The 22,911-nt window shown below is 40.3% G+C and overlaps 6 protein-coding genes across 6 annotated transcripts in view; 2 read left to right on the top strand and 4 right to left on the bottom strand.

Annotated features, from left to right (window-relative positions):
- The first annotated feature begins 3,808 nt into the window (after nucleotides 1–3,808).
- Nucleotides 3,809–4,342, top strand: LOC108594790. The gene has a single exon (XM_017979929.1). The coding sequence runs from the start codon at nucleotides 3,809–3,811 to the stop codon at nucleotides 4,340–4,342; it is 534 nt and encodes a 177-aa protein (XP_017835418.1).
- A 4,694-nt stretch (nucleotides 4,343–9,036) lies between these two features.
- LOC117134717 (period circadian protein-like) lies at nucleotides 9,037–10,258 on the bottom strand (the record flags this gene model as incomplete). Its single annotated transcript, XM_033293294.1, has 2 exons — nucleotides 9,037–9,135; nucleotides 10,010–10,258. Coding segments are annotated over 2 exons (348 nt in total), but the record flags the coding sequence as incomplete, so codon positions are not given.
- A 2,681-nt stretch (nucleotides 10,259–12,939) lies between these two features.
- LOC117134720 (uncharacterized protein DDB_G0282077-like) lies at nucleotides 12,940–13,444 on the bottom strand (the record flags this gene model as incomplete). The annotated part of the gene is given in 2 exon segments (XM_033293303.1): nucleotides 12,940–13,349; nucleotides 13,441–13,444. Coding segments are annotated over 2 exon segments (414 nt in total), but the record flags the coding sequence as incomplete, so codon positions are not given.
- A 531-nt stretch (nucleotides 13,445–13,975) lies between these two features.
- LOC117134719 (probable hemoglobin and hemoglobin-haptoglobin-binding protein 3) lies at nucleotides 13,976–20,446 on the top strand (the record flags this gene model as incomplete). The annotated part of the gene is made up of 3 exons (XM_033293302.1): nucleotides 13,976–14,078; nucleotides 19,044–19,349; nucleotides 20,424–20,446. Coding segments are annotated over 3 exons (432 nt in total), but the record flags the coding sequence as incomplete, so codon positions are not given.
- Nucleotides 20,447–21,056: 610 nt separating this feature from the next.
- LOC108594787 lies at nucleotides 21,057–22,255 on the bottom strand. The gene is made up of 2 exons (XM_017979925.1): nucleotides 22,210–22,255; nucleotides 21,057–22,147 (listed from the first exon to the last, which is right to left on the bottom strand). The coding sequence occupies exons 1-2, from the start codon at nucleotides 22,253–22,255 to the stop codon at nucleotides 21,057–21,059; spliced, it is 1,137 nt and encodes a 378-aa protein (XP_017835414.1).
- A 248-nt stretch (nucleotides 22,256–22,503) lies between these two features.
- The window catches only part of LOC108594785, a 6,034-nt gene continuing 5,626 nt past the window's right edge, over nucleotides 22,504–22,911 (bottom strand). The window contains exon 3 of the mRNA XM_033293301.1: nucleotides 22,504–22,555. Coding sequence (XP_033149192.1) covers nucleotides 22,504–22,555 — 52 coding nt within the window. The remainder of the gene's footprint in view (nucleotides 22,556–22,911) is intronic.

Genomic DNA, 22,911 nt, shown 5'->3' with positions numbered 1-22,911 from the left:
TTCTGCTATCGAGTCCAGTGAGAAATATCGGCTCGAGCTGAATATGAATATGAATATGAAAAAACTAAATTTGAATTTAATTATTTATCGTATTTTGAGAGCTATGATTTTTATGATTAATTTTTTTCATGTTGCTGGTTATTTCCTTACATTATTTGAATTATTATAATGCTATAATAATTAAAATAATTTAGTTTTTTCAGTTTCTTTATGCTTACGCTGTCCGTCGCTAAGATTGAAGTTGTATCTATAAGCAACATAATAGAAGCTTATGGCGATTGAGCATGCTTTGGCGGCGGCGTAGTGAGCAGAGAGAGCCAAAGTTATAGAAATCAAAGCTGAATTTTTGGTTCGCTGTTCTCTTTGTTATTCTTCTTCTAAAACGGCGGCGTGACTCGGTGGCGTATACGTTCTAATACAGTTCAAATACAATAGCAAATATATTATGGCATGCCAATTTATATATATAATATATATATATTATATATGTTTTGCATTTTGTTGCTGCTAACGAGTGGAAATAAATTGCATTGTCAAAAGAATCTTTCAAAGCCGACAAAATGATCACAAGCTCTCAGCTGCCAATGTAAATCGTTAAGCTTAGCATCAGCAACATAGTTGGTCATTCCGCTTTAGCTTATGCAAATATATAGGTCAGAGTGAGTTTTGTGATCTGAGTTATCAACTTTGGCACTTTGAACTTAATGCTTAAGTATGCACATATTTAATCACACTGATCCGGCTGGGGTTGCGGCCATTCATATTTATTTGCATAACTAATTCGTTGGTGCTTTGAACCTAAGCCATATAATATTAATGCATGTAAAAGAGGAACCGCTAGTTTGTATATAAACTGAAGATTCCAGTCTTACAGTTAAGTGTGTTTTGCAATCGGCAAACAGGCAGTTCTATAATTTTTACAGCATGTTGCGGCTCAGTCTTTTATTGCTCTTGCTTGGCGCTCTAACGCAGACGCAGGCGCTGAAGTTTTTCGCACGCAAGCAGCCTGTTGCTGAGGATGAGCAGCAGCAGCGAGCGGCTCAAGGACGCGTCTTTACCATTGTGCGCGAAAGTGACAGGGATAAGGGATACGGCTATGATCAAAAGCCAGTTATCATAACAGTTCCAGGAGCACAACCGCCTTATCCACAGCCATACCCGCCATTCTATCCGCCACCACAGCAGCAACCAATACCCATACCAGTGCCAATTTATGCACCACCAGCTTACAAGCCACATAGGCCATATTATCATCAGCATCATCATCATGGTGATCATCATTATGATCATCATCATGGCTCGCATGGCAGCGGCTTTGGACACGGCGGACGTTATCCGCTGCCCTTTGCCATCAACATTACCTACTCGCCTGTGTTGACGGCTTCATTGGCAGAGAAAACAACATTAACTGATGAAAAGTCAGACATTCGCACCATGCCACCCGCAGTCCAGGCGCCCTTGAATGATCTCATTGCGCAACTGACTGCTCTACAGGTTCCTCAGCCTATGGACAACAATGCGCTGCTGCTCAATGAAATTCTTAGGCGCAGAGCAGCAATGCCCATGCAACAGATGCCGCAATATTATGTGCCGCTAGCTGAGGCTGCTGATATCGATACTGAGCCACAGTATGTGGTGCGTCGCACCAAGAAGCCAAAAAAGAAGTCCAAGAAGAACAAGCAGCCCAAGCCTGAAATCATTTACTTGCCTATCGACTCTGCTGAGTTGAACGCTGATGACGACATGGCTTTAATAAATGCGCAAGACCAAAAAGAGTTAATGAATGACGAATAAGTTGCAGCATTAACATGAAATAAAATTAAAAAATTAGTTACAATAAAATTGGCTTAAAAAATAAATTTTGCATATTTCTTGAAAACATTTTTATGGCTACAAAAATTTAAATGTGAATTGACTCTCCCAAAAAAGAATTTCAGTAGCGAAGTTTAGCTATATTCTAAGCTTTTACACTAAATGTTTATGAAATAGCTTAACACAATTATCTTATTGGCTTTTTATTAAGTATTGCTAATTGATTTGTTATTATACAATGATTAAATATGGGCTATAAAATTGGGTGTTGTTGCTTTCGCTAATGTCGCTAATGTCAAGCATTAATTTTGTAGCAGGCAATAAGCTAAATGAAGTCGCGCAGCTTAACAGCGGCGTTCATCTGACTCTCTCTCTCTCTCTCTCTCTCTTTCTATCTCTCTCTCTCTCTTATAAGTAAGAGAGTTCCTCTCACTCTCTGACCTGCATGTGCGCTAGAAGATCGAAAAACGACGCTAATCAAGAGGTCAGGTCAGTTCGGCGCCAGCAGTTGCGAAGACAAGAGGTGTGTGCTGTGTTTAATTTTTTTCAAACCTAAGATGAATCGATATAAACATTTTCTTGAAGCATATTTGATAAATGATTATCTTTTGCATACATCTGTTAATTTGAAATTCCAACAAGTTCACTGTGACGATTTGATAAACTTGCCAAATGTCAAAATGTTAATTAGTAAGAGGCAAAACATGCGATTTATGCTAAACATATATCAAACTTGTAAAAAAAAAAAAAGGTCAAACGCAAATGCAAATTACTTATGCAAATACGCTGATACAGCGGATAGGGTAAAGTTAATTTATTAAAGCTGTAGAAAAAAGCTGCGTAAAATGAAATTATTTAGAAAGGGTTATAAAGTCTAGGGGCACTCAAAGCCAAAGTTCAGTCGCTTACGAGCCGCAAGCAACGTGCCATATTCTTAGCAACGGTAAAAATGGTTAATCTGCAACTATTTAGTCTGCTGCTTGCTGCTCTACATTTAGTTGGAGCTGACTTGCAGCTGGGCGGCGTGCCAGAGCTACGACAAGCTGACAAACTGGTGGTGGAGTTTCCAACAATTAATTTCACCCGGATGTATAATGATTCACCGCTGCGTCGACTGTATCGCCGGCTATTGCCGCAAAGCTCAAAGGATAAGCCAACAAAGATCAGCGAGGAGGCTAACGAGCTGCGGCAGGAGCAATATATTGCAACGCCCACGATTAATGCCTATTTGTTGCAAGGCATTAATGGCATCTATGGTGCCAACGGCCAGCGTAGCGTAGGCGGCAGCCAGCTCATCAATCTGCAATTACCCAATGTCGTCGCAAATGGACGTCAAATTTATGCTAGCTATGGCAACTTGCCGCAGCAGCTATATGCCAACAATAATGGTGTTAATAGCTTGCAGTTGCTACAAGGCGCCTACACGCCCAATTATTACAATTATTTGAATGGTCAACAGCAAGCATTTGGCGCTAATAGCAATCAGCTTTTGGCTTGGCTGCAGCCACAGCAGCAGCAGCAGCAACAGCAATATAACTACATTGACGACGACGACTACGACAATGGGGATTATGATGAGGAAGCAGATTATGACCTGGAGGACTATGACATAGACGGCTATGATGCAGAATATGGCGACACTGATGATGATGGCTTATGGCGCACAGCAGCAACAAAGTCAAAGAACAGAAAGCTGAAATTGAAAACAAACACAAAACAAAGCGTCAAAAGGCAACGCCGCTTTAAGCAGCGTTTAGCATAAATTAGTCATCAGCATAAAGTTTATAGCGCATGTAAATAAAACACAACTAGCATATAAATATGTGCGATTTAGTTTTTAAATATGTATATTAGACTGGGAGAGAAATTTTTGCAAGCGATTTCACTCAACAGCCAAGTTGTTTTTTAGTTGGCCAACAGAACTGCTGGCGCTATGAAACTGCGTGCGCTGATACTTCTGCCAATTTTGGCATGCGTCGTCCTGGCAGACCAAACAATGTTGCAGCAGCAGCGTACCAAGTTGCCGCTGCTATTGCTGCTAGCATATCCAGGCGCATTGCAACAAGTAGGCCTAGGAGCAGCTGTGTTGCCAGGCATACCCATCAGACGACCACACGATGAACTTACTACGCGCACAACAAGGCCAAGTCAAGTGGCTGCCGATGAACCAACAGCGAGCGGCCAAAACGCAGCTGCTGCTGACGATGCTAATAGCTTGATACGTGAACAATTCATACAGGGTGTGCTACAAGGATTGCAATCAATGTCTAGCAATGGCGCCGCAGCCATTCAACCAGCAGTCCTGGCTGACTTTTTGCAACAGGCAAACGCGTTTACAACCACGCGCGCCCCCCGCATAACATCGCCCACCAATAAAAAAGCTGCTTTATTGGCTGATCCTGATCCTGACTATGACTATATAGACTTTAAAAGTGGCGCTCGCATACAATACGATCTGCTTGGCGATCAACCGCAGTCGCCTAACGTAACTCAGTATCCGAATAAAAAACTGCAACCACTTGTAAATTAAACTAAATATACGCTGCAAATATATTCTGATTAAATAAAAATGGACTAATATCATGCAGTCAAAATTGAAAAGAATTAATATATTTAATTTGTTAATTATGCCACGGCATCAAGCCAAAGTTTCCACTTGATCTTATATGAAATTTATATTTATAAGATGTGCATATATAAATATAAAGTTTCTATATTATTCTATATATTAAAATTGTGCATTTTAATGTAAGATTTCTTGAATAGCATTTTCAAACATTTTTCGTTAGATCTTTTAAAAATACACACACGCTTTAGTGTAGCCTTATGTGTATAAATCTTTATGGAATACTTCAGATTCTATTATTATTACTCTCCAGTCGAACCAAGCACAGCTTACTGACCACTAGCGAAGCTACACCCGAAACCATTCTCAATATTTTTGTTTTTTGTGTGACTAACACAACTTAATTAATATATGTAATGAAATGAATGTTAGCTGATCTGCTGCCAAATAAAAACATAACAAAAACACATCACCGCAACTGAACCAGTTTTTAATAGCTTATGTTATCTCATTGGCATTCTGATCATCACACTACAATGGCTAATTAAATAAGTCTGCTAATTCATATGATTATCATGAAATGTGCTTTAGTCGCACGAATGCGAATTCAAGAATTTGTTTACACCAATAAAAGAAATTTGCCTTTTCATTTTATCCCGTCATATCCAAGTTCATTCACTTAATTACGGTTGAGTTTGTATATAAACAATTCGCATTTGCCTATGAAAGTTCAGTATTAAGGAAGTTGCTGGCTAAGCTAGAGTATTCACTACAAAAGTGCGACTAAAATGCTTTTTAGTCGCCTCTGCATTTGACTTGCTATAGCCTGCACTAAGACTAAGACTAAACAGTAGCACAAAGTTATTACGACTAGATTGCATACAATCATAACTATTGGCAGTACATCGATTGTCTAAACCACTACTACTAATATTAGTATTATAATCATCTAGCGATCTTCTACAACAATGTCCTCAATAGAGACGTCAACAACTTTAACTTTTTACCCACCTCATTAGAGTCTTCGACACTTTAAGAATATCCTAAATTTGTAGAATCACAATTACTTATTTGCAGCGACTTTTGCAGCTTTAACAACATTGCCAATGGATGTGTTTTCTTTCCGATTTTATAATAAGAATATAGACAATCAAAACATCAGTACAAAAATCAATTTATAAACATCGTGGTAGTGGCTAGCTCTCAGTTTATTTTGTTTTTCTTTTATTTTTATTCCAATCGCTAAAATAAAAGTCATGATCTTAAAAACAAATAGATGATAAAGCAAATCAAAATAGCGTCTAAAATTAGAATATTTTGATATTATATAACTTAATTCTATATTAAATTTTACGTCGAGTAAACTGCTGTCAGGAATCCAGAAAACGCTAAATTATGTCTATGAATTTAACTAAGTACTGCTCTTCTAAACGTTTAATATTGAATATAAAAAAGTGTATAAAAATGTGGCCAATTATATTATCAATGTGGCCAGCCATCAATAACCAACTAAGACGTCAATAAAAACCTAAACCAACACTAATGAAATAAATCAAAACCGATTAATTCGATTTAATTTCCAATCAATCGCCACAGAAGTAAACATATTAGCTTGTTGTTAAAAAAATATGCACTCAAGAACGTGCTTTATATAAAGTTTATTAATAATTAATTAAACTAAAATGTTTTTGTGTTTGTATGCGCAGTAAATCTGCATATAATTAAAACCCAAACGTCCCCTTTTATTATTAACTTCGTTTCTTAACATATTTAAAATATCTTGTGATATTTGAATTTCATGTAAATTAGTGGACAAGCGCATAATATATACTAAATAAGAGGATTCCGTTATTTTTGCCGGCATAAGCATGTTTGCCAAAGATTTTAATGGTTCAGAATGATAATTAGGTTGTGCCAAATACAATTTTTGAGTCAACAATAAAGTATTCTAACATTTTTTGTTTTTATTTAGAGGTGCTCAAGAACTTAACCGGTAAATTCAAAATATGCAACAGAAATAAAGTATCAAGTATGCATAGCCAACACCTTATATTTTGTTTTTAAATGAATATGTATAATTCAAAGTTCATTAATGCTGGTAAAAAATGAAATTATTTCACATACGGGCTTGACCTAAATAAATGCTCCAATCATAGTTGCCGTCGAGCAGCCGTTACACAAAGTTCTACGTTCCATTAGGCGCATACATAAATTTTAATTTTTAGATTTTGCATTTCGCTACAGTTACTCCCTATTGGACTAGAAAGTTATACGCCAGATTATCAGGTTTGATTGTGTTAGATATCATAAAATAATTCTACCAAGAATTTAATGAAAGGAATGATGATTTAAATATGTAGAACGAAACATGTCAAATGTATAAAAATACTGCTTTACCGCAGTGCGACTTTCAGTTTAGTTTGAATCGCGATCAATGGAGCATTAGGCCATAGCTGAATACAAAGTTATGCGAATAGTAACTTTACTTGGTTGGCTCCTGATAGTGGGAGCCACGTGGGCAACACCCAGTCTTAAGACAGACATATATATAAAAGACCCAATAAAGCAGCTCACAGATATAAAATCGCATTTCTTCTATAAAGTACCCAACAAACAAAACCCAGATGTATCAGATCAGCACGATCAAGTTTACTACAATGAAGTGCCGCCTTGGTCATATTATAGTCCGCCACTCGTACCTGAAAAACCAATTGTAATACCAGTGTGGCGAAAACGTAGGCGATCAACAACAAAACGGCCCACTTGGCCCACTTGGCCTAGCTGGCCAACATGGCCAACTACAGGTAATATTTTATATTAATTTACTTCCTCGCGAATTCTTGCACTATATGTTAACACATATAACTTGCCACTTTTAAACGAACTGCTTTGTCGCAAAATCTCAGTTTAAATTTAAGTCATCTAGATTTTATATGTGCGACTAGTTCATCTGACCTTTTGATCCTGCATTTATATTTATTGATAACATTTTAATTAATAAAATTAATAAAACGGGATTTTCTTTACTTTAATTTATTTATAGAACCAGGCGTCACAGATCCAGAGATTACAACTGAAACACCTACAACTATAGAACCACCACCACACACAAAGCCTACAACTAAAAAACCAACAACTAAAAAGACAACTAAAAAACCAACAACTAAAAAAACAACTAAAAAGCCATCGACAACTAAGAAAACCTACAACTAAAAAAACGACTACTGAAAAGCCACCAATGGCTACAACAACAAAAACATCTAAAGCACAAATGGCTCACAACCAAAAGCGCTTACTAAAGCCCAAAGACGTCAACACTAAAAAAGCGATATAAAGCCACAGGCTACACACTAAAAATCGACACTACTAAAACCCGCCAACGCCAGCCTAAGGTAATGGTTGCTTATAAGACTTTTTAACTTACCCTAACAATTCAATATATAATATTTTTTATCAAATCAATGTTTGAATCGATCCATTAGTAAATAAGCCTGTCGAACTTTTTGTTAATGACAAACTCCTGCTTGATCTCTCTTCACTTATACACTTCGTTTATTATTCCGAGACCTTAGCTAACGAGTCAAAGTCATTGTGTGCCCTCAAGACACCTTCTAATTTTATTTTGTCACTCCTTGTTATCTAAGTTTTCATATACTTATTATTAATTATGTATTTGATTTTACGAGCTTGTAACTGCTCCTGACTGACCCTAATGGACCATAACTGTCCTGTGATGTCAGGTTACTGATCCCGTTACTGATCCGTAATGATCCAATAACTGATCCGTCCCGATCCAGTAATGATCCCGTAACTGTCAGTACGATTCCCGTAACTGATTCCCGTCCGATCCGGTAATGATATGTAACCGAACCGTTACTGACCACGTACTGTCCTGCACGGTTAACCGCCAACGGCTGTACAACGCACAGGCCACGCACAAGCACGCACAAGCACACGCACAAGCCAAGCACAGCCACGCACAGCCAACGCAGGCCAGGATAAGCAACACACAGGCACGCTAAGCCAACGGATAGCAACACAGGCCCAACGGATACCAACTCCTGGCCAACGCACAGCCACGGATAAACACCACGGCCAAGCCAAGCACGGAAAAACCACTCGTGGCCACACACAGCCAACGTAAACCACACACAGGCCACCCAAAGCCAACGCCCAAGCACGGATATAACCAACACACAGGCCACCCACAGCCAACGAACAGCCAACGCACAGCGACGCTAAGCCGCTAAGCCAACGCACACCTACCGTTAAGCAACGGTAGAACGCATTTCTTTTGATTCGTTCCTAGCTGATTTTAATGTTTTCTTACAAATCTCCTGTTAAGACTCTCTTTCCACTTAAAAAACTTTCCGTGTATGGAAATTCGAGTAACAAAGTCCAAAAGTCATTTAAACGCCAGTTTTGTTGCAATCTTGTAGTCCTCAGAAACCCTTCTAAATTTCTATTTTGTAACTTCTTTGCTACATAAGTTTCAAACGATATATTTTATCAATAAATATATATATTTATTCTACAGAGCCGGTAACTGATCCCGTGACTGAACCCATAACTGATCCTGTTACCGATCCAGTAACTGATCCCGTAACCGATCCCGTAACTGATCCAGTCACAGATCCAGTAACTGATCCTGTAACTGATCCAGTAACTGATCCCGTCACCGATCCAGTAACTGATCCCGTCACAGATCCCGTAACTGATCCCGTCACCGATCCCGTCACCGATCCTGTAACTGATCCCTTTACCGATCCCGTCACCGATCCCGTAACTGATCCCGTTACCGATCCAGTAACTGATCCCGTCACCGATCCCGTAACTGATCCAGTCACCGATCCAGTAACTGATCCCGTAACTGATCCAGTAACTGATCCCGTATCCTGTAACCGAACCGATTACGTGAACGTTAATGTCCGTGACGGTTAACCAACGGCACAGCCAACAGCCAGCACAAGCCAACGCAACAGCCACTCACAGCCAACGCACAGCCACGGATACCCCACTACAGGCCAACGCAAAGCCACGGAAACCAACATTGAGGCAACGCACAAGCCCAACGCATGAGCCAACAGCAAGGCCAACCCCAGCCACGGATAAAAACACAGGCCAACGCAACAAACCAAGCACAAGAACGGGTACGGCAACTCACAGGCAATCGCCAGCCACGGATAAAACCAAACTAGGAACGCCAAAGCAACGGATAACCAACTCGCTGGCCAACACACAGGCCAACGGATAACCCCCAACGGATAAACCAACACACAGGCCAACGCACAAGCCAACGCAAAGCCACGCACAAGCCACGCACAGCCACGCACAAGCCAACCACGCCACGCATAGCAGCGCACAAGCCACAGTAAGGAACGCTTTCTTTTGATTCGTATCCCTAGCTGATATTAATGTTTTCTTACAAATCTCCTGTTAAGACTCTCTTTCCACTTAAAAAACTTTCCGTGTATGGAAATTCGAGTAACTAAGTCCAAAAGTCATTTAAAGGCCAGATTTGTTGCAATCTTGTAGTCCTCAGAAACCCTTCTAAATTTCTATTTTGTAACTTCTTTGCTACATAAGTTTCAAACGATATATTTTATCAATAAATATATATATTTATTCTACAGAGCCGGTAACTGATCCCGTGACTGAACCCATAACTGATCCTGTTACCGATCCAGTAACTGATCCCGTAACCGATCCCGTAACTGATCCAGTCACAGATCCAGTAACTGATCCTGTAACTGATCCAGTAACTGATCCCGTCACCGATCCAGTAACTGATCCCGTCACAGATCCCGTAACTGATCCCGTCACCGATCCCGTCACCGATCCTGTAACTGATCCCTTTACCGATCCCGTCACCGATCCCGTAACTGATCCCGTTACCGATCCAGTAACTGATCCCGTCACCGATCCCGTAACTGCACAAACCTACCGTTAAGCCAACAGGTAAGACAACGCTTTCTTTTGATTCGTATCCCTAGCTGATATTAATGTTTTCTTACAAATCTCCTGTTAAGACTCTCTTTCCACTTAAAAAACTTTCCGTGTATGGAAATTCGAGTAACAAAGTCCAAAAGTCATTTAAAGGCCAGATTTGTTGCAATCTTGTAGTCCTTCAGAAACGCCTTCTAAATTTCTATTGTTGTAACTTCTTTGAAACATAAGTTTCCAACGATATATTTTATCAATAAATATATATATTAATTTTACAGAGCCGGTAACTGATCCCGTGACTGAACCCATAACTGATCCCGTTACCGATCCCGTAACTGATCCCGTAACCGATCCCATAACTGATCCCGTTACCGATCCCGTAACTGATCCCGTTACCAATCCCGTCACCGATCCCGTAACTGATCCCGTTACTGATCCTGTAACTGACCCCGTAACTGATCCTGTAACTGATCCCGTTTCCGATCCCGTCACCGATCCCGTAACTGATCCAGTCACCGACCCAGTAACTGATCCCGTAACTGATCCCGTTAACCGATCCCGTAACTGATCCCGTCACCGATCCCGTAACTGATCCCGTAACTGATCCATTAACTGAGCCTGTAACTGATCCAGTAACTAATCCCGTCACCGATCCCGTGACTGAACCAACTCCCAAGCCTACAACTAAAAAACCAACAACAACTAAGAAGCCTACAACAAAAAAACCAACAACAACTAAGAAGCCTACAACTAAAAAACCAACAACAACTAAGAAGCCTACAACCAAAAAACCAACAACAACTAAGAAACCTACAACTAAAAAGCCAACAACTAAAAAAACTACAACTGAAAAACCCGTGACTGATCCTGTTACTGTTCCAGTGACTCATCCCGTAACCGATCCCGTAACCGATCCAGTAACTGATCCAGTGACTGATCCCGTCACCGATCCCGTGACTGAACCTGTAACTCATCCCGTAACCGATCCAGTAACTGATCCAGTAACTGATCCCGTAACTGATCCCGTCACCGATCCCGTAACTGATCCCGTCACCGATCCCGTAACTGATCCCGTAACTGATCCTGTAACTCATCCCGTAACTGATCCAGTCACTGATCCCGTGACTGAACCCGTAACCAATCCCGTCACCCGACCCGTGACTGAACCAAACGCCCAAGCCTATACAACTAAAAAACCACAACAACTAAGAACCTAAACAAAAAAACCAACAACAACTAAGAAGCCTACAACTAAAAAACCAACAACAACTAAGAAGCCTACAACCAAAAAACCAACAACAACTAAGAAACCTACAACTAAAAAGCCAACAACTAAAAAAACTACAACTGAAAAACCCGTGACTGATCCTGTTACTGTTCCAGTGACTCATCCCGTAACCGATCCCGTAACCGATCCAGTAACTGATCCAGTGACTGATCCCGTCACCGATCCCGTGACTGAACCTGTAACTCATCCCGTAACCGATCCAGTAACTGATCCAGTAACTGATCCCATAACTGATCCTGTCACCGATCCCGTAACTGATCCCGTAACTGATCCAGTAACTGATCCCGTAACTGATCCCGTCACCGATCCCGTAACTGATCCCGTCACCGATCCAGTAACTGGTCCCGTAACTGATCCAGTCACTGATCCCGTGACTGAGCCCGTAACCAATCCCGTCACCGATCCCGTGACTGAACCTGTAACTCATCCCGTAACCGATCCAGTAACTGATCCAGTAACTGATCCCATAACTGATCCTGTCACCGATCCCGTAACTGATCCCGTAACTGATCCAGTAACTGATCCCGTAACTGATCCCGTCACCGATCCCGTAACTGATCCCGTAACTGATCCTGTAACTCATCCCGTAACTGATCCAGTCACTGATCCCGTGACTGAACCCGTAACCAATCCCGTCACCGATCCCGTGACTGAACCAACGCCCAAGCCTACAACTAAAAAACCAACAACAACTAAGAAGCCTACAACTAAAAAGCCACCAAAGGCTACAACAACTAAAAAAGCGACTACCAAGAAAGCCTACAACTAAAAAGCCAACAACTACTAACAAGCCTAAAAAATCGACTACTAAAAAACCCACAGCCAACGCCAACTGTCCTACAGGTAATGTTGCTATTATGAAAGACTTATATTTAACAGACTTTTAGCCCTGCAAACAATTCAATAATTACACAAGATTAAATAATTATGTTACTCAAATCGTAAATAGCTTGAATCGATCCCATAGTAAAATAGCACTGTAATTTTAAAATCTAGGCAACAATTTTATGACTAGCTGATAATCAATATTTTGTTGAAGACAACACTGCCTGCTCAATCTCTCCGTCCACCTTTATACAACTTTCCGTTTATGAAATATCCGAGTAAGCCTTACTAACAAAGTCCAAAAGTAACGCCAGTCTAATTGTGTTCCCTCAAGGAAACCTTCTAACTTATATATTTTGCAACTTCCTTTGTTACATACGGTCTCCTTCGATATACTTTAATCTATTAATATATGCATTTATTTTACAGAACCGGTAACTGATCCTGTGACTGAACCCATAACTGAACCCATAACTGATCCTGTGACTGATCCAGTTACTGATCCCGTTACTGATCCCGTAACTGATCCAGTAACTGATCCAGTCACCGATCCAGTAACTGATCCCGTCACCGATCCCGTAACTGATCCCGTCACCGATCCGGTAACTGATCCCGTCACTGATCCCGTAACTGATCCCGTAACTGATCCTGTAACTGATCCCGTCACCGATCCAGTAACTCATCCCGTCACCGATCCCGTAACTGATCCCGTCACCGATCCTGTAACTGATCCCGTAACTGATCCCGTAACTGATCCAGTCACCGATCCCGTAACTGATCCCGTAACTGAACCCGTTACTGAACCCGTAACTGATCCCGTAACTGATCCAGTAACTGATCCCGTCACCGATCCCGTCACCGATCCCGTAACTGATCCAGTAACTGATCCTGTAACCGAACCCGTTACTGATCCTGTGACGGTTAAACCAACGCCAACTGGTAAGCCAACGCACAAGCCGACCCACAAGCCAACTCACAAGCACAAGCCAACGCACAAGCCAACGCATAAGCAAGCACAACAACAAGCCAACTCACAAACCAACGCACAAGCCAACGGATAAACCAACACACAGGCCAACACACAAGCCAACGCACAAGCCAACGCACAAGCCTACTGATAAGCCAACGGATAAACCCAACTGATAAGCCAACAAACAAGCCAACGGATAAGCCGAACACACAGGCCCACAGATAAACCAACACACAGGCCAACGCACAAGCCTACTGATAAGCCAACAGATAAACCAACGCACAAGCCAACGGATAAGCCAACACACAAGCCGACGGAAAAGCCTACTGATAAGCCAACGGATAAACCAACACACAAGCCAACAGATAAGCCTACTGATAAACCAACTGATAAACCAACGGACAAACCAACTGATAAGCCAACACACAAGCCGACGGACAAGCCTACGCACAAGCCAACGCACAAGCCTACTGATAAGCCAACGGATAAACCAACACACAAGCCGACAGATAAGCCAACGGACAAACCAACACACAAGCCAACGGATAAACCAACTGATAAGCCAACACACAAGCCGACGGACAAGCCGACGGATAAGCCGACGGACAAGCCTACGCACAAGCCTACTGATAAGCCAACACACAAGCCTACTGATAAACCAACGGGCAAACCAACACACAGGCCAACGGATAAACCAACACACAGGCCAACGCACAAGCCAACGGATAAACCAACCCACAAGCCAACGCTCAAGCCAACGGATAAACCAACACACAGGCCAACGGACAAACCGACAGATAAGCCAACGGATAAGCCAACACACAAGCCAACTGATAAGCCTACTGATAAACCAACTGAACACACAAGCCGACGGACAAGCCGACGGATAAGCCGACGGACAAGCCTACGCACAAGCCTACTGATAAGCCAACACACAAGCCTACTGATAAACCAACGGACAAACCAACACACAGGCCAACGGATAAACCAACACACAAGCCAACAGATAAGCCTACTAATAAACCAACCCACAAGCCTACTCATAAGCCAACAGATAAACCAACGGATAAACCGACTGATAAGCCAACACACAAGCCGACGGACAAGCCTACGCACAAGCCTACGCACAAGCCTACTGATAAGCCAACGGATAAACCAACACACAAGCCAACCAATAAGCCAACGCACATTTCCACGGGTAAGCCAACTAAAATTACAACTAATAGTGAGGTAAAGTTGTAATAAGACTATTTTCTCCTCTGTAAAGATATTTTCACCCTCACCCAAATTAATTTCAAGGCACCTGGTTTCGGGAAATTGTGATCGAAATTATACTTTTTTATGTATCTGTCTATCTATTTACTTTGACAGATACATAAATAAGAGCGAAAATGTAGTTTTCAAGTCAATTTGTTGCCAGCCAGTATTTTGTTTTAAGATTTTGTGTTGCTAAGGGTAGTTATAATAACTCTCTGATTATTAACCTGTTATAGATACGCTTTCTCTGATATTTTATATTCTAATATATCTAGTGTATTAATATGTTTACAGAGCCGATTACTATGCCAGTGACTGACGTACCCACTGGCTCAGTAACAGATCCAATAACGCTCCCAGTGACATATCCAGTAGATTCGACTGAAAGACCAACAAATCTCCCAGAAACAACGCACAAACCAACTACTGTTGTTACAGGTAATAAGACTGTCTTCTGGTTTTTAAAGATTTATTTTATTCAATATAGTCAAATTAAATTTAACTAGATTACACCGAAATAGACTAGTAAAAAATTAAAGTGTAATTTGTATGGTTGTCAAGTCCTTGTAATGTTTTGGTTGCTCACTAGCATCCTTTCGATCTTTGGACAAGAGGAAGACACACTACTCGAGTCCTTAAGTTGTAAATAGTTGTTCATGTTACTTCACGTTATGTTATCTAGTTCCTAATTACACACAACGTTTTATAGCCATTAAGTTGGTTGATCAACGTTAATTTGTTGTTAAACTAAAAAAAAAAAAAAAAAAAGGTTGCTCACTTATGTTAGCTCTTTGATTTTAAGACTATTCATAACGTAACACTCAATAAATTTCAAATATCCTAATAATGCTTTAATATATTTACAGACCCGTCTAACACATCTCCGATTACTAGGCCAGTGACTGATCCAGTCATTGATCCAGTGACAGATCCAATAACTGCCCCAGGGACAGATTCAGAGAATACGACTGATAATCCTATAAAGACTTCGACTGAGACACATAAAAAGTTAGGAACAAGTAATATTATTACTGTCAGAAAATTTACAGGTAATTAATAATTCATTAACGTATTTATAAAAAAAAATCTAATGTTCATCAAATAATAAATGTGTATATTCTAAAGATTTTGCCGAAAAACACAATATTGGACCACTTATGTGCAGCTTTTATCCTTGGATGTGTAAGGAACCGAGCATACAAAAATAGAAAATAATTTAACTAAAGGATGCTAAATATTAAATATTCGGGATTATATGCAAGCCACCAGATTCTACTTATACAATGTGAAAGCCAAGTCGATACAATAGAGATTAACAAAAAAAAAAAAAAAATAGCAACTCTGACTAAACCCGTTTTGCTACAACTCAAAAATCTGAATAATTAGTTTTTATTTTTACATTATACCTTAGAAAGTTATGCACGATATAATGAAGCTTGATTGTGATGAATCAAATAAAATACAAATAAAAAATTTTATATAAAGAAAAATGCATTTTAATTAAGTGTCACGCTTATTAGCTTTGTGAAAACTGTATAAAATGCCTTTGCAGATGTGCACAGACTTCAGTTAAAGCTGTACCGCGACACATTAGTTTTTAAATTTAAAATAGCAAAATGCTATTAAGATGTCTTAGTATTTTTCTATTAACCCTGGGAGGGTGCTGGTCTATATCTATAAACTTTGGCTCTGTGGATGTCAAAGTCCCATTTCCGTATTGGGATTTTGGCGATTTTTCCCATTTGACGCGCACATTTCCAGTGCGCAAGAACAAACCCAACTTAACTCAACCCAAGCCAGTTTACCACAATGAGATTCCACCATGGGCATATTATCCTCCCCCACCAAGGCCTCTGATCATCGTACCCATTTGGCCAAAACCAACCAAACGTCCATGGACTACAACCACAACGCAAAAGCCAACTCGACCAACTAAGCCAACTTACCCAACTAACCCAACTGAGCCAACTTATAGAAAATTGTCTAATTCAGAATCTCATAAAAATATGAATTATCAAACGGTAAATGGGCTATCAGATCAGCAATTTGAATTAGCTGTATGCTTTGAATTTCCATGGCTTTGTGCAAATCAAAACGATTCATAGTTTGTTTATATATGTAAATTATTAAATATAAAAATTAGATTTACGTAATATTTAAATATTTAAATTTTTATTAAAATTATTTGTACAAATAATAAAACATACTCAATTTGTATAGTTGAAAACAACACACTTTTCAGCAAATCCCTAATACTTACAACATGCGCTTGTTGCACATCTTCAAAGAATTTGCAAGAAAGTTAATGAATACTTTTGAATATGCATATAGTATATAATAAATGTGTTTGCAAAAAAAGAAAATTTCAAAGCTATTTAAATCAGTTAAAGGTGACTAAGAGCAATAAATAAAGTTTTGGTATGAAAATAACCTGCGATTTAAATAGCTGTATTAATATATATATTTTTTAAGTGCTAATTAGCTATTGTTAAACTTGACTCATATAACTGTTTTTGAACATAATTTCCTAGTCAGCATTTGTATAAAATCTATCGTGTTGACTATGTGCCAGGTCAGTATTTAAATCAAAGCGTAGGCGCTAACTAGACAGACAGTATCAGTGTAAAATGTGGATAAGACTAACCATAATCTCGTTTGTGCTCGCTGGCACTGCCTATGGCATAGCCATTCGAAATGTTCAACTAAAATTAAATATCCCAGTATGGGATATAGGCCAAATTTATTCGCGCATATTTGGACAAGAATCGAAAGATAAAGTTAAACATAGCACCATAATCTACTATAATTCTCCGAATTATTATCGGCCCTACTATCCAGTTCCTACCTATCCATATCCAGTAATTGTTAGACCGACACGCCCTCCAAAAAGGCCTAGGCCTACTAAATATCCAATTGAGCCTACAACACCAGATGAGCCTACAACAACACCGGAAGAAACTACAACAACACCAGATGAAACTACAATAACACCACCGACAGATACAACAGAATCAACAACGACGCCATTGGTGACTCAACCAACTGAACCAACACTTAGAAAGACACCAAGTCAAATTCAATATTATGCCGTTCTAAATAGAATACCATTATCCTTACAAGGACTGAACAAACAGGAGAGCGTGTACCAAAATTACAGATTACCCGCAAGAACTCAACAGCAACGTTTTAAGGTTAACCCATCACAGATTTTAGATCTGTCTAAGCCAAGAGCTCCATCTCGGTTTTTGCTCACCCAACGTAGATCTATTGGTCCCCCAACGTACATATACACTTTGAAATCAGCGAATCAGTTTTTAATGCATTGAAATGAATGTATGTGTTATTTAAATATAGAATATAAATAAAATTATCATTAAAATATAAAACAATTCAGCTGCAGCTTGAAAGCTTTTTTCGAAGAAGAGTTTTTCGAATGTTGTTGAAATAGTTCTTGATATGCTTTATGCTTGCAATAAGTGCTTGTGAGTAACTGTACAAGTATCGTATGCTATAAGCCGATTTTAATTCTAATAATGCCATAATGCAAACAACGGCAATTCAAGCTTAGAATACCACAACGGAAACACAACTTGGATTGGGATAAACAAATGAAAAGAACTCTTAGTGTTATTAAAGTTAGTATTATGCGACTAACGTAAGCTTCTTTATTGACTGAAAAAAGAAAGTTAATGAAGTGATAATCACTTGCTATTGTTTGATTGCAACAATCCAAAGCCAAAACACTTTTTGATAATCCATTGATAATGAAATAAAGCTGCAGGCAACTATCAATCATATTTTAAAAATGTGTGTTTCTCGATATTTTAGCAAAGCGTATAAGAGCACTTTGGCCTTGCAGTTTATAGATGAGTTCTATTTGATATACAACGCAGCAAAGTTCTAACAAATGTTGCTCATACGCATCGGGGCTTGCCTTTTAATGGCCATGTGTGCTTGCAGTCAGTCGAGATTGCATATTCCTGTCTGGGATATGGGCAATGTATATGAGAGCATTGTAGGCGCTTTTCATAAGCCGCACAAGCAGAAAATGCAGAAACCTCAAGTGGATGAGGCACTTATAGATGACTACTATAATCTTTATTGGGAGAATTATTATTTTCACAATCCGCCTGTGCCGCCACAGCTACCAATCAACCCAAGGCCCTCACGTAGGCCAACAACAACTACAAGAAGGCCTCGTCGCACTACCAGTACGACTACAACGACAACTACGAGCATACCTCTAACAACAAGCACAACTGAAACCGAAACTACAACAACTACAACAGAGACGCCCGAGACAACGCCGCCTATTGAAACTACGCCTGAAATCGAACCCAATACAACTGACTCCAATACTACACCTGGAGGACCAACAGGGCCTACATCTGGGCCTGTCAGACGCAAACAAACCTGGCATAAGAAAACCTCTCAAAAGCTAAAGGCAAAGCCATATATACCGAAGCAACAATTTTCAATCAAGTCCAAGCCGCTTTCAGTTACATCCTTATGTGTTAACTATCCGCGACTCTGCCAACAGCCAGAGGAGTCGGAGTTTGTGGAACTAGACGATGGCAGTGGCAAACCTTTAATTCTCATAACACCAGCTAAGAATATCAAGAAGAAAACTGCTAGAAAGCCAACTTATATAGCCACGCGCAGGCCTCAAAGACAACGCATAAGCGGTAGAAGTAATTATATGACAAGGCCGCGTTTTATAAGTTTATTGGGCCATAAGTATATATAAAAGGTTGCCAAGCTGCAAAATAAAATATATATTTTATACAGAAATATTAAACTTTGTATACAATTAAGTTAAATTTGCTGTTGCATGAGCATAATATTCATTCAATTAATTGCAAGGCATTAATTTTACCTAGATGAATATTGAGCTCAAGCAACTGCATCTTAATTAGCGAAATTATCTAGCAAAATAATTTAATTTGCGATTGATCTGAACTGGAATAAAAGTCTAAATAATAATAATAATCTAATATAAGAAAATTATAAACGGAATTTGGGAAATGTAGGCAAGAGCTAGCTCGCTGAGTAAAGCGTAAACAAATATCAACAATGATCATAATCGTAGTGAATAATAGATGTTGAATTTTTTTCGGCGAGCAACAAAACGGGTTTAAGTTCATTGAAATTTGACTACAGTTGACAGTCAGCAACGAGCCGTAAAACTAGCTGGTACTTGGGCAGTTGGTCCAAAATTATTTAAACAAAATACGCTGTGCAAATGACTAATTCAAAGTTGTTGCTGCCGCTAAGCATTTACTGCTTGCTGTGCTTGGTCAAGGGAATGCCACACACAAATGATGTCCTGCGGCAAATACCCAAATTAACTCTTCAACAAGTGGCATTAATTGCAAGCGATGGTAACGCGCGTTGTAGCCTCACACCTGAGTTATGCAACTGGCAATTACATTTATACAATGGACATGCATTCAGTCTGCAGCTGCCGAACTACACTAAGGAGCAGCAAGTGCTGAGCACAACTGTCGCACCTTCAGTCTTCGCTGTGCCTAGCATAACCAAAGGGCAGCAACTACTTATCTATGCGCAGATGGAACCGAAACCGCACGACAGCAGCCAGCGTAAAAAATAGAAAGCGTTTTGTATAAACAAGCGCCAATTTCTAGCTTTCATTCATCAAATTTAAACAATAGTTCAGTAATAAAGCAAAATAAAATGTTAAAGCGCGCTCGCAGTTTAACTTTTCAGCTTATAATAAAATACTGATTGGCGCTCATTAGTGCCCGATACACGTCGCGCCTAAGCAGGCGGCTCATTGAATTATCTTTTTGGCCGCCGTCGTCTGACCGCGCTCAACTTTAACCTGCGACCGTCGCGTGGGGCTTGTCGCGTGTCAACTCTTGTTATGCCCGTTACCTTGCCTGGGGCATTAGGTTGTCTTTAACGAATTTTATTAGGCATGAGCTAATCTCCACGCCGCTAAGATGTAATCATTTAAATATTTATAAATTACCAGCGTGCAGCTAATTAAGTAGGCGTCGGCTGTCAAAGCAACTTAAGTCAGCTTTAAATGAATTGTGAAAAGTTTACAATAACTTAATTATTGGCTAAGCAGCAGGTCAAAAGTGCAGATAAGTAAACAAATCAGTGAGCGCACTTTTTATGAACTAAATTTATGTTGTATTTGTTTGCTTTTGATTACATTTTGACTGCCAAGTGTTGAGCATAAAACACGCATCCGTAAAATAAACTTATAGTATTTGATGTAAGAAGAACTTGAACTAAGTGTGTGTGTGTGTGTGTGTGTCCAGCAGCAGCGGAAATTCAATTCAACGCTTGCCCGACTGAGACGTAGTACCCTGCCTCGCCTCCCCCGCAAAACTAAGCGCACCCGCACTGGCTGTGGCCCACAGTCATATCCGCTGGCCACGTTCATCATCATCGTCGTCGGTAATGCTATCATAAATCGTATTCAAAAATGTTCTAATTTCCGCATATGGTAGTATCTGCCACCAATTTGTCGTAGTTTCGATTTCCTGCTCAGCAGCTGGGCGACGTCGCTTACCCTTACCCTTGCCCTTTGCACTCAACGGCGACTTTGTTGCAGGGATTTTGACACTTGCAGCAGTCGCTGTAACCTTTGCTGGCATCGTTGCTGCTGCTGCTGCTGCTGCTGTGGCATTTGGCGCACTAAGCTTGGACTGATTCTGCTTGCGCCTTGACTTTGTGCGCTTGGGTCTGGGCTTGGGCTTGGACTTGACAGCGCCTGCTTCAGCAGCCAGTGCAGTGTCATTTGATTGGCCATCATTGTCAGGCGGGCTGACAACAGCATTGGCCATTTGCAGTGCTGGCTTGACCTGCTGCTGTTCACTGCCATCTGCACTCGGCAATTTGATTTCATTTGATGTCAGTTTGCTTGTTGGCAGCAGCGCTTGTTGCGGCGTCTCCTCTGCTTCGACTGGCTTATTATTCAAAGCGCTAATTGCTGCAGTTTCAGCTTTTGTCTGCTCCTGCAGCGCTGGCAATGAGAACTGCATTTTAAGCTTAGCCTCTGCTGCTTTGCGCCTGGTCAACGTGTTTAGGCGCACAATTTTCTTGGAGCCCAAGCTCTGCACTTGAAACTCATGCGAGTAAAGATTTTCAGCTGTGCTTACATTCGGTGTTAATTGCTTTTCCATAGACGTAGCTTCAAGTTGTGCAGTTGATTGTTTTTGCATTGGCTTTGGCAACGCAATTAACTCAGCTGCGGTGGCATTAGCGGCATCATTGTGTGGCATGTAATTATCCATTGGGTCAGCATCGAGGTTTCTGTAATGTGATTTTTGACTGCGCTGCGCCAGCTGCTGCAACAGCGGACCCATAGCTAGTGCCTCTATAGTTGCCACAGCTGCTTGCTGTCCAACTAGATTCACCACCGGCTTGTTGTAGGCATATTTGTCCACATTGAAGGCACCACGCACTGGTGCGCGTTTCCAGTGTTTGCTCTGCACATCCTCAAGCTGCACTGCAAATAAAAGAATCTGTGTGTGAACTCTGCACTTTCACTTGTTTACGAGTTTTCTTTACATGCCAAGGCGATCACACAGAAGTTTACTACGTTCGGCAGCCACATGCTGGTTTGAGCATAATTTTGAACACGTCCCTACCGAGCAACGACTAAACAGAATTTAACGCATTCGAGCAATTTTATCGCGACAGCAATGTGGGTCAAGCAAGATTTTTGAACGGCAACTCATTTGCATAGCCATTTGTTCTAAGAATGTAAACCTGTTTTTCTTTTGGCTAAGTAGCACAAGTAACGGTAACTTTAGCAAAACAGCAAAATTCCATTTCTATTTGTTTATAAATTGTATATGTTTGCTAATGTTTGGATTGTTTCCTAGGCGTGCTGACCTGGGCCTTGACCAATTTGCTAGTGTAGCGAAAGGTGAAAGTTCAGATTAACATATCAATGGCAGTAGTCGAAAAAGGAAAGTAAGTTGCAAGCAGTGGCAACAAAGCTTGAGCATGAATCACTCACCAAGCAGTAGCTGTAAAAAAAAAGTGCAATTCAATTTGGGGAATTACATATTTAGCTTTGAGTACATGTCAAAAGCAGTTAGTCGAACGCCAAAGCAAACAAAGCAAACGAAAAGTCAAAGCAACGCAAACAGTCAAAAAAGCAAAGTGACAGCTTGCACTTAGGGCACTTAAGATAGCTTCTACTTGAGACAAGTGCAGCAGCAGCAGCATGAGGAAGCTGTAGCCATCAAATCCCCGCTCTGGCTG

Source organism: Drosophila busckii, chromosome 2R (assembly GCF_011750605.1).
Source record: "Drosophila busckii strain San Diego stock center, stock number 13000-0081.31 chromosome 2R, ASM1175060v1, whole genome shotgun sequence".
NCBI classification, from domain to species: domain Eukaryota; kingdom Metazoa; phylum Arthropoda; class Insecta; order Diptera; family Drosophilidae; genus Drosophila; species Drosophila busckii.
Note: the sequence above shows the minus strand (reverse complement) of the source record. Positions and strands in the feature narration are given on the sequence as shown.